Source organism: Sinohyriopsis cumingii, chromosome 4 (assembly GCF_028554795.1).
Source record: "Sinohyriopsis cumingii isolate HCF-2022 chromosome 4, ASM2855479v2, whole genome shotgun sequence".
NCBI lineage: Eukaryota > Metazoa > Mollusca > Bivalvia > Unionida > Unionidae > Sinohyriopsis > Sinohyriopsis cumingii.
This window is the reverse complement of record NC_142964.1, coordinates 4,194,455-4,207,853: the sequence shown is the minus strand read 5'-3', so window position 1 is coordinate 4,207,853 and position 13,399 is coordinate 4,194,455. Positions and strand designations below refer to the sequence as shown.

At 30.2% G+C, this 13,399-nt stretch overlaps 1 protein-coding gene across 1 annotated transcript in view; it reads right to left on the bottom strand.

Annotated features, from left to right (window-relative positions):
- Positions 1–13,399, bottom strand: part of LOC149800551 (uncharacterized) — a 123,352-nt gene that overhangs the window by 20,958 nt on the left and 88,995 nt on the right. Inside the window, exon 11 of the mRNA XM_089954434.1 lies at positions 4,323–4,933. Coding sequence (XP_089810560.1) covers positions 4,323–4,933 — 611 coding nt within the window. The remainder of the gene's footprint in view (positions 1–4,322; positions 4,934–13,399) is intronic.

Genomic DNA, 13,399 nt, shown 5'->3' with positions numbered 1-13,399 from the left:
TGCCTATTATATCAATGGTAAATCTAGTCAATTGTAGGTTTCAGTCCCTGCCTATTATATCAATGGTAAATTTAGTCAATTGTAGGTTTCAGCCCCTGCCTATTAATATTATGAATGGTAAATCTAGTAAATATTAGGTTTCAGTCCCTGCCTATTATATCAATGACAAATCTAGTCAATTGTAGGTTTCAGTCCCTGCTTATTATATCAATGGTAAATCTAGTCAATTGTAGGTTTCAGTCCCTGCCTATTATATCAATGGTAAATCTAGTCAATTGTAGGTTTCAGTCCCTGCCTATAATATCAATGGTAAATCTAGTAAATTGTTTGTTTCAGTCCCTGCCTATCATATCAATGGTAAATCTAGTCAATTGTTTGTTTCAGTTCCTGCCTATTATATCAATGGTAAATCTAGTCAATTGTAGGTTTCAGTCCCTGCCTATTATATCAATGGTAAATCTAGTAAATTGTAGGTTTCAGTCCCTGCCTATTATATCAATGGTAAATCTAGTCAATTGTTTGTTTCAGTTCCTGCCTATTATATCAATGGTAAATCTAGTAAACTGTAGGTTTTATATCAATGGTAAATCTAGTAAATTGTAGGTTTCAGTCCCTGCCTATTATATCAATGGTAAATCTAGTAAATTGTAGGTTTCAGTCCTTGCCTATTATATCAATGGTAAATCTAGTCAATTGTAGGTTTCAGTCCCTACCTATTATATCAGTGGTAAATCTAGTAAATTGTAGGTTTCAGTGTCAGCACGTCCTATTTTTTATCAGCAAGCTCTCTAATGTCAGCACAACATCTTTCAAAGGTGTCAGTTATTTGTGTAAGTTTAATTTTCCCACTTTAGTTATATATTAATTAATTACAACACTGACAACAATTAACACCTAGCAAATTCATGCACCATATAATTTTTGGGAAATGGTAGATATTTTATAGGTGAAATATTGAAATTGTTTGCCTCAGGATAATTTATTTTTTCAAATAACATGATGGATATAATATGATGTCATTTTTCTATAAATCAGAGTGAAGTATTTTTCCAGCTATTGACAGATGGAAATTTGTTTTAAAAATCAAAGTGCCAGACCCCAGCTTCAGAACATTAAATTATCGTTCCCTAATGTAGTCATGGTATATAGTAGTACAAAAATGGATACTATGCTAAACTCCATGGTTTGGACCCAATCTCCCAGATCGTGAATACTAAAATCCCTGATTTGGTCCCAGAAAACTTGGCCCTGAATGTATATATAATTACTACTATAATGCTATATAACCATGTATAGTATTACTACTATAATGCTATATAACCATGTATAGTATTACTACTATACTGCTATATAACCATGTATATAATTACTACTATAATGCTATATAACCATGTATAGTATTACAACTATAATGCTATAAAACCATGTATATTATTACTACTATAATGCTATAAAACCATGTATAGTATTACTACTATAGTGCTATATAACCATGTATATTATTACTACTATAATGCTATAAAACCATGTATAGTATTACTACTATAGTGCTATATAACCATGTATATTATTACTACTATAATGCTATATAACCATGTATATAATTACTACTATAATGCTATATAACCATGTATATAATTACTACTATAATGCTATAAAACCATGTATATTAGTACTACTATAATGCTATATAACCATGTATATTAGTACTACTATAATGCTATATAACCATGTATAGTATTACTACTATAATGCTATATAACCATGTATAGTATTACTACTATACTGCTATATAACCATGTATATAATTACTACTATAATGCTATATAACCATGTATAGTATTACAACTATAATGCTATAAAACCATGTATATTATTACTACTATAATGCTATAAAACCATGTATAGTATTACTACTATAGTGCTATATAACCATGTATATTATTACTACTATAATGCTATAAAACCATGTATAGTATTACTACTATAGTGCTATATAACCATGTATATTATTACTACTATAATGCTATATAACCATGTATAGTATTACAACTATAATGCTATAAAACCATGTATATTATTACTACTATAGTGCTATATAACCATGTATATTATTACTACTATAATGCTATAAAACCATGTATATTATTACTACTATAATGCTATATAACCATGTATATAATTACTACTATAATGCTATATAACCATGTATAGTATTACTACTATAATGCTATATAACCATGTATAGTATTACTACTATACTGCTATATAACCATGTATATAATTACTACTATAATGCTATATAACCATGTATAGTATTACAACTATAATGCTATAAAACCATGTATATTATTACTACTATAATGCTATAAAACCATGTATATTATTACTACTATAATGCTATATAACCATGTATAGTATTACAACTATAATGCTATAAAACCATGTATAGTATTACTACTATAGTGCTATATAACCATGTATATTATTACTACTATAATGCTATAAAACCATGTATATTAGTACTACTATAATGCTATAAAACCATGTATATTATTACTACTATAATGCTATAAAACCATGTATAGTATTACTACTATAGTGCTATATAACCATGTATATTATTACTACTATAATGCTATAAAACCATGTATAGTATTACTACTATAGTGCTATATAACCATGTATATTATTACTACTATAATGCTATATAACCATGTATATAATTACTACTATAATGCTATATAACCATGTATATAATTACTACTATAATGCTATAAAACCATGTATATTAGTACTACTATAATGCTATATAACCATGTATATTAGTACTACTATAATGCTATATAACCATGTATAGTATTACTACTATAATGCTATATAACCATGTATAGTATTACTACTATACTGCTATATAACCATGTATATAATTACTACTATAATGCTATATAACCATGTATAGTATTACAACTATAATGCTATAAAACCATGTATATTATTACTACTATAATGCTATAAAACCATGTATAGTATTACTACTATAGTGCTATATAACCATGTATATTATTACTACTATAATGCTATAAAACCATGTATAGTATTACTACTATAGTGCTATATAACCATGTATATTATTACTACTATAATGCTATATAACCATGTATAGTATTACAACTATAATGCTATAAAACCATGTATATTATTACTACTATAGTGCTATATAACCATGTATATTATTACTACTATAATGCTATAAAACCATGTATATTATTACTACTATAATGCTATATAACCATGTATATAATTACTACTATAATGCTATATAACCATGTATAGTATTACTACTATAATGCTATATAACCATGTATAGTATTACTACTATACTGCTATATAACCATGTATATAATTACTACTATAATGCTATATAACCATGTATAGTATTACAACTATAATGCTATAAAACCATGTATATTATTACTACTATAATGCTATAAAACCATGTATATTATTACTACTATAATGCTATATAACCATGTATAGTATTACAACTATAATGCTATAAAACCATGTATAGTATTACTACTATAATGCTATATAACCATGTATAGTATTACAACTATAATGCTATAAAACCATGTATATTATTACTACTATAATGCTATAAAACCATGTATATTATTACTACTATAATGCTATATAACCATGTATAGTATTACAACTATAATGCTATAAAACCATGTATAGTATTACTACTATAGTGCTATATAACCATGTATATTAGTACTACTATAATGATATATAACCATGTATATTATTACTACTATAATGCTATATAACCATGTATATAATTACTACTATAATGCTATATAACCATGTATAGTATTACAACTATAATGCTATAAAACCATGTATATTATTACTACTATAATGCTATAAAACCATCTATATTATTACTACTATAATGCTATATAACCATGTATAGTATTACTACTATAGTGCTATATAACCATGTATATTATTACTACTATAATGATATATAACCATGTATAGTATTACTACTATAATGCTATAAAACCATGTATATTAGTACTACTATAATGCTATATAACCATGTATATTAGTACTACTATAATGCTATATAACCATGTATATTATTACTACTATAATGCTATATAACCATGTATATTATTACTACTATAATGATATATAACCATGTATATTATTTTATCTAACTTTATCCCTATTCTTCTTTTTGTGACCTGCATAATGGCTTAATCTCTTGAAAATTCTGAGATCTAAAAAAACTACCGGTACTACTTTACCTGTTTTGATTTGGGTTGGCACTGAAACTTGAACACCTGATGAAGACTCTATACCCTCTGAGAATGTTGAGAATCCTGTTGGGGAAGACAGAAGCAGCTTTTCCTCTGATGAAATTGGACGATCTATTTTGAGAGTTATTCTTCCTGGTACACCTGTGTTGATGGAGTTCATATTAAAATTAAATGATTTCTGAGATTTTTTATCAGAACTCTTTCCATTATCTCCTTGATCAATCATTCTGTCTGAATTCAAACTTCTCGCAGAATGCAATATACTTTCAGCTGTTCCTGCATTCTGCCCATAAACATTATTCTGTGCTGATATATTCTGAATAGTTCCTGATGTGCTAGGAAAATTGGAACTTTCTATACCTGGCCCTGAAGTCACACTGCCCATCATCCCCATTTGCCTGTATTGGGCATCAAGCTGCATTTCTTTCTCAAACTTCTCATCTCTCTTCTTTGCATTAATATGACGAATACGTAAAAAGCGTGTTGGTCGAATCTCAACAATTTCTGAAGCTGTGCTTGGAGTTGGAGCAACTTTTTTACTTCGATTTGGCATGGGACAGATCAATGTAAAATATTTACTTCTCTGCAGAAAATTCAATTATCCTCACATTCCTGTTGACTCTGAAGAAAATTATAGAAGGAAATGAAGTGTAAATTAGCATAGTTTGATATATTAAAAAAATTCTAACCCAGTAAATGTAATCATGCTCTAAACAGACTGACACATTTACAAACTGACAAGAAGTAAATCACTCACAAGGTACTCACTGGAGTCATCTTATATTTAGGTCTCAAAACACTTAAAGTTACACTGCAGATAAAATTACACTTAAATTTCTTTAGGGTTAAATGGGCTTTATCCTGACTAAATATTTTACAAACGAATGACCACTGAAAATATAAAGTTCATGGAAATACAAAGTTCAGGACAATGAAATTGGATGTTATTAGGTCCAATATTGTTATGCAGAGTCTCAAAAGACCAAGGTAAATATTGCAACAGAATCATAAAAAAGAAGATAAACACTCTTTTAAATCTAATGACAAAAACTGTATCGAATGATATAGTTTGCAACAAATATAATTTATTTAGAGTCTTCTCAAAATTTATTCTTCATATATTCCTCTTCAGATTTGATCAAACTTCTAACTCTGTCTTATTGATTTTGTCTAACTCTGTAAAAGATTATATCAAACATGTGTCCTATTGAGCATTAAAGATTGTATCAAACATGTGCCCTATTGAGCATTAAAGATTGTATCAAACATGTTCCCTATTGAGCATTAAAGATTGTATCAAACATGTGTCCTATTGAGCATTAAAGATTGTATCAAACATGTGCCCTACTGAGCATTAAAGATTATATCAAACATGTGCCCTATTGAGCATTAAAGATTGTATCAAACATGTATCCTACTGAGCATTAAAGATTACATCAACCAAATACAAAAATAATGAGTCTATTGGCTGAAACATACTAAAACAACAAATAGCTAGGATCAATCAGGGATATTATAGGATAAGCTGTTCAAAATGTATGCCTGCCATTCAGCACAAAACTAGAATTTGAAATCAGAAACGTTTTTGAAACATTTTTTATTTTATTTTAATAATTGCAATTTTAAAGTTATTTTAAAACACACTTTGCTGAGAGAAAAAAATCAATTTTAAATTTATTTTAAAACACTGGAAAGAAACATACTTTGCTGGAAAAAAATGCTGATTATCTGCTATAACAAATAAGAAATCACCAACTGTTCTCAGGACTGTGCATATGGCTTGGACTAATTAGCTACTAAAATTATAAATGATTTTAATAAGGATATTTTTGGGATTTGGGTCTTCTTAGCTGACCCTTCATTTGGCTGATGTTTTTATAGATTACCCTTACAGCATCCAACATTTTTAAGACCCTAATTTGTTGATATAACTTTATAAGAAAGTTACATAGCACCAAAACTTTTATCATCTAATTTAATGACTTCTTTTTTCAGAACTGTTGTTGCCACAATGGCAAATGCTGTATCTCATTGCACCAAAATTGTAAGTCTTGTTTGAAAGAAAACAACAGAGGCTGCTACATTAATGTCATACAAAATATATGTATTTCTATATTATGTATATCTATATGCAAATAAGGAATTGTATATTGATGCCATTTTAGATGACAACAACTCCTAACACTGAAAACATGCTCAAATTGGTTGCAAGGAAGGATTTTCTTTCACACATGAATATAAGAGAATAAAATTTTTCATCTGTGATGTATGTTTACTGTAGCGTGAGTTAAAAGCTGCAAGCGTTGAATGAAACAAGGCTGCAATTCACATGGACTTGGGTCATGGCGTTAATCTTTATATTTTGAGTATTTATAATGTAGGTATGGAGTCTATATTTGTCACAATTGATATATCTGTAACTCACACTTATCATCCAATCATGTGTTTTACTGGTGATGCAATATTTGCTTTGACAGTATCTCCCAAACTCCAGGTTTTAAAAGAATGCATATTTCAATAACAACCTTATAAAATTGCAACATTTGTTACACAAACACTGCCCACAGACTGACAGACAAGTCAGCATAAAATCATTCAAATTAAAGTTGTGAACTGAAGCAAAGATTATGAAAATAACTCCATTTGACTAATTCTATCTTTTTTAATCAGTAAATCCAAACAAAAATCATTACCAACTACTTTGATGGGGCAAATCAACTTCTTACCATTACATTCATTCAGTCAGTTACTGACCATGTGATAGCAATGTGACCCACAGCAGAAAGCATGTGTCATACCATTTTTACTAACCATGTGAAAACTATGTGACCTACAGTACACAACTACATCATAACACTTACTAATCATGTGACAGCAATGAGACCCACAGTACACAACTACATCAAAAAACACTTACTGATCATATGACAGAAATGACACCTACAGTACATAACTACATCATAGGGTGCACTCTAAAGATAGTATGAACTTCTGAGAACACGGTAGGTGTAAGGTGAAGTTCGTTACATTTGTAACATGCACAATGGAGAGAATATTGACATACTTTCATGTTACTTTCGTGTAGTGTGGCTGACATTTCTTTGGATACTATACTTGTGGTAATATTACATAATCTAACCAAACAGCTCACTAAAATGAGTGCTCCCTTGTGCTCAAATCTTTTGATCGATACATAAGATATATAAGCCAATCTTTTTATAAACAGCTAATATAACCAGCTAGGAAAACTGGGGAATTCTTTTTCTTTAAAAATCTAACGCTATGCAAAACACAAAACTGTGGAGTGCCACCATAACCCTTATATATATATATATATATATATATATATATATATATATATATACACCAATTTAGAGGTCTGGTCCAACTCAAACTACACAGACCCAGAATTGTCATCACATTATGTACCCAGCAGATCTGCATCTGTGTTGTTTGTAGTTGAAGTAAATTTGTATATACAGTTCTGGGTTATAAAGTTTCATGTGCAGCTGTCATCACTGATATTTAGTGGTGGATCTTTTTTATTATAATCTGTGCATGTTTACAAAAAAATTCCCATATTTTTACCATATTATTAATAGTTAATTGAGTATGCTCTACTTTTTTATTTCTATATAAATATTGCTCTTTCTATCTTGATATAATTTTTTAATTTTCAGCAGTTTACCGTTCTGTTATTTGTAGACAGTAATAAGAATGGTTAGAAACTGAAAATAAAACCCTCTCATTTGACCTTTTGACCTTTGCACTTTGAGTGTAAAATGAAGAATGTCAGTAAATCTGAAGTTCTAAAACAGTACATTTGAAGGATCGAATGCTAATATTTATTTTCAAAAATCAAAATATAATACATAAAAATCTTGATACAATACAAAGCATACAGTAAGCAACATAACAAATTATAAATACACAGATAACATTTAAGACAATAAGAGACAAAAAAAATAATATAAGACATGCTGTGAAAACATAAGATTACCTATTAGCATTTATGGGGCTTATTTTCAGTGAGGTCCTTGCTGTTGTCCAGAATTTAGAGGACAAAAAAATTAAAGACTGACATATCATAAAATAAACAGATCAAAAGAACAGATTTCACTGACAGTATTTTTTAAAAATTACACATCCTACGCACAAGATACACAGCCATACACACAAGATACACAAGCCATACACTCAAGATACACAGGCCATGCAATCAAAATACACAAACCATACACACAAGATAAACAAGCCATGCACTCAAGATACACAAACCATACACACAAGATACATAAGCCATACACACAATATCCACTAATATTACTCAAAAGATACACAAAACATACACACAATATATACAAGCTATACACACAAGATACATTAGCCAAATATACTACTGTACAAAGTTAATTACTGTCCCTAGTATTATAATGTAGATAGTCTGATACTTTGTGAAAAAAAAACAAGCTGGACCACTGTTTTTCAGTGTTGTATAATACTTGAAATAATATATTGGCAAACAGTACATCTTGCCTCAAACATTTTATAAATCAAAATTTTATTCTAAGCAGTCTTTAGTTTCTTTCTTTGTTCTAGACCAAGTCCAGAAAACCATGAGGAGCAATAACACTCAAAATGGCATTCTTTTATAAGGTTTCATTTTATAAAGTATGTTTTCTATAAAAACACTTATTGCTATTATTAACTCTCATAAAAATAACACTTACTATTGCCTCACCATATATATCTATATGCATATAGTGTATCCCCCAGGGGGGTAATACTGAGGGTAAAAAAAAAAATTGGTGTCAGAACTGGGGGTCAAATAAAAAATGTGGGGGTCAAAAATGTACTGACAAATGTTCCTCTGACTTTTTATAGCTTGAAATAGGATAATGCAACTTGCGCTGCATACTCTCTCTATCTAAACATACAAATAAACCAACATGCACAATTAACAAACAAATGCATTGTCCATTCAAAGAATAATTTTATTAGTTCATTTTTCTTTTAAAGTCGTACTTTTAACAGTCTCCTTATAATCTTTTTGAAGCAATATTATAGACAAACATATTACATAAAAGCCAATACAAAAAGCCTAATAAATCTTTTGTAACTAGATGGCAGTTAATTTACTGCCTGTCATAAAATGTGTACTATCAAAGGTTTCATTGTACTTTGTCTTAGAACAAATTTATCAAAAAATCAAAGAGGCTAATGATTCATCTTGTTTCTAATAAGTTACACATGAACTTTAAGATCTCTATTTTGTTGCAGCAAAGTTAACAACCAACAAAATCTGCATTGACCCCCGACTTTGTAATCCAAATAAACACATTTTTCTCAGCAAGTTTACTGATTTCTTTGTTGTGAAAGAATGTCTTGGGTTATAATGTGTTCTCCAGGTATCTTGTGGTGAATGAAGGCAGATATTTTAAAATTATTTAACCCTGTTGTGAAAGGATTATTCACTTTTGCAGTCCTCGCAATGATGCGATCATAAGTCACACCGGTAATCCTAATGTATGTGCCATATTCCAGTCAAGGGCATTATTTTCTCCATTTTTCATTAAAGTTAGATTCACATTTACTCTTTTGTGTTCTGCTTCTTTCACTTCTTTGCCAATGATTTTTAATGCACAACGTTTTAATCTGGAGGTCACTTTCTAGTGCAACAAGCATTGATGTTAAACATAAGGACCACATTTTGCTGAGCTCTATGGAAATCACACGAGAGCTCGCAAAAGTAGGGGAAGCTACTCTGTCATAACATTGCCTGTGCTAGTCTGGTTCCTTATTTTGTATGTACCCTGCATTGCACTCCGCTTTACGAATAGAGGAGCGCAATGCAGGCAGTAAACAAAGCGGGGAAGCAGTCAGTGCCTCTGCTGGAAGAATACACGATGCCACCCTTGTCCAATGCATTGGATATTAAATAAATCCTGATCGCATTATGCAAATCCTTTGCATCAAAAAAACACACAGCAAAAAAATGTGTGCATCAATTTTCTCCAGCGTGCGTCCCTGAATCACAAGTGTGCGTAAAGGGAAACACTGCATATATACATGTATGTATGTATGTATGTATGTATGTATGTATGTATGTATGTATGTATGTATGTATGTATCCCAATCCAAAGGAAACCCAAAATATAAATATTTTAGATTTTGTGACTTGGTGACATGACAACACTGAAGTCTCTGATATTTTTAAATTTGCATTCTGAACCACAACTGCTACATTATGTTTTATCAAGATGAAGTAAGAGCTTATTGTCAACTAATCAGTGATTACATGATTGATTTTTTGCCCAAGTCAAGAGATGAAATGATTATTTGGATGTGAAAGAAAACTGTGCTATCATCAGTGTACATAAGTAATTTAGCAATAGATACTTTTAACCATGTCATTTATGCAATGAACAAACAAGTTATAGCCATCAGTTTAGACATTGTTTCATTTACTATTTTGTGTCTGTTTGAAGAGTATGATGAAAGCCAATCAATTTGTTTTACTGCCAAAGCAGATAATTTCTTGTACAGACTAAAATGATTCACTGTGTAAAATGCCTTTTATAAGTCACACAGAATCATGCCAGTGTCTAGACCCTTTGAAGTATCTGTCTTGATGAAGTCTATCAGATAAATTAGGTATGTATCTGCAAAGGACTAATTCCTAAAACCAGACTGATATGGGTCCATCAGTTCAGTATGTACGCATATGGGGGGGGGGGGGGGTGACCCAAATGCATACACTTGCATATGGGGGGGGGGTCTACTGATAATGTATGTATGCATAAGAAATGGGGGGGTGAAACCTCGATAATAATTTGTCTAATACATAACCTGCTTGACTGGGTTCAGTCACCATTTGAATTTTAACAGACACTAGAAAACTTTTTAAAGTTACACAGTTTATTTCCTTGATGTAGTCAGACATTCAATGTTGGTGGACTATGTGTTTTATTAAACAAGGTAATATTATTAATCCTTGACCATTTCTGCATGGATTAAATATAGGCCATTCTATAGAATTCAGGGGGGTGTCAAGCATACATACATAAGTGGGATGTGTGTGTAAAAACATATGCATGTGTACAGGGAGGAGGATGGGGTCACGTTTTGCCAGATTTTTACATACATACTAAATGGATGATCCCGATTCATATACAGTACATGTAATACACTGTTTGTAAAATATTGTGTATCCAATTGGACTTTAGATATGATGTTCAAACACTTAATGGCTGGTAAGTTCCTACTTCAGTTCTACTGTGTTTTTATCATTTTCATAAATAAAAAAAACTGAGGGAGGTTATTTAGAACATGAAAATTCACAATATGAGCCATGGGAATCTTCAGCATATAGACCTGGACATGGGTCAGATAAGTGATTTTTAAAACTACAATCTATAATGTAAATTAACAAATAAAACCAGATCACGGGCCAGATTTGGTTCATAGGCTTTTATCCCCACCCAATATAGAGGCTGCATTTGGCTCGTATAGTAATTAATCCTGAACAATTCCATGGGTTGAGATTTATTTATTCCTTATAAACAAACTCTTCTCTGACTGGTTGAGATCCAAAATGATTCTGCCTTCAAAATACTTTATTTGCATTAACATTATGTAGAACATGCCATTTACAATTTTTTGCATGTTTTTTTTTTAAATTATATTTTATTAAAATGACGGGTTTCGACCTGAGGAAAATGTATGTATGAAAAAGTAACGATAAGTACTTAAGTGCGTCAAATCCACTAACCCAAGTCTACTGTTAAAATTAAGATCACGAAAACAGGTGACACGGGCAATACGTACAATACATAAGATATATATCTAGCAAATATAAACTCAAAATTCATCTAATTTTACTCTACACTATTAATCTACCTGAATAACTCTTTCACATAACAACAAGAATCACTATTGTCCGTCTGTTCTAAACAGGATAGGTAAATATGCATGTATTTCCCACATTTGTTTACACTTTGTCAAGGAAGTAGACTGGGTTCAGTAATTTCTTTGTAACCACATTATATACACTGGTATCAAATTGCGTTGTATAACTTCTCCATAACTCGAAAAACGTTGTGATTACTAAAATATGACATTACGCGCCAAGCTACTGATTAATAACGATTTAAAATAATAAAAAAATTAACCGAGGAGCAATAATGTGGAAAAATTTGACTCCAAATCTGCACAAAAATAAATAATTGGAATTGTGTAAAATTTAGTGTAGGTACTTGTTTTTTTAATTCAGATTTGTAATAATTCCCTAGAGAAATAAAATAAAAAATTAAAAGGTTTGAAAAACAAATTCTCGTTGTGACAATGTAGTAAGAGTTGAATCCCATTATAAACTGTGATCAAGGAAGATACAATGTGCTGCTTTCTGCATGGCCAGAGTGATGAATATTTGTATTTTCAATTTTCTTTCATCGTTTAGTTATTTTATTATTTATTTGTAGCAGTATCTTCCTCCACTTTGATTAAGTTCTTTCTATAGGCTGCAATATATTTCATATTTTGCATAGGGAGAGTTATAATTTTAAAGAAAAAGAACTTCCCTGGGTGTCCTCACTGGTTATACTGGACATTTAAAAAAGACCTTTTACATATAAACATTGTAAGTATCTTTCAGCATCCAAAGTGTGGTGTGTGTGTGTGCTTGTGTGTGTGTGTATATATATATATATATATATATATATATATATATATATATATATATACTGTATATGCTTTTAACATCTGAGTCATTTTAATCCTATCTTTATTTATGTTGGACTGGCTTTGGATTTATCCACATCAATTGGCTTTAAAGGTTATATTTTCTCCCCTCTGTTGCTAAAGGTATTTCAAACTCTCTCATGGTGACAGCGTAAAATAATTACAATATCAGCTTTAAAAAAATAAACAGAATTTGCTAACACAGGTATTATCTATTATAGAATTTTGAAGTCAGACACTAATTTAAAGTTGTTTATATTGCTATAATTGAGCATAAGCTCACAAAATGAGTCAATATCTTTGTGTTGAATCAAGAACTTAGAAAG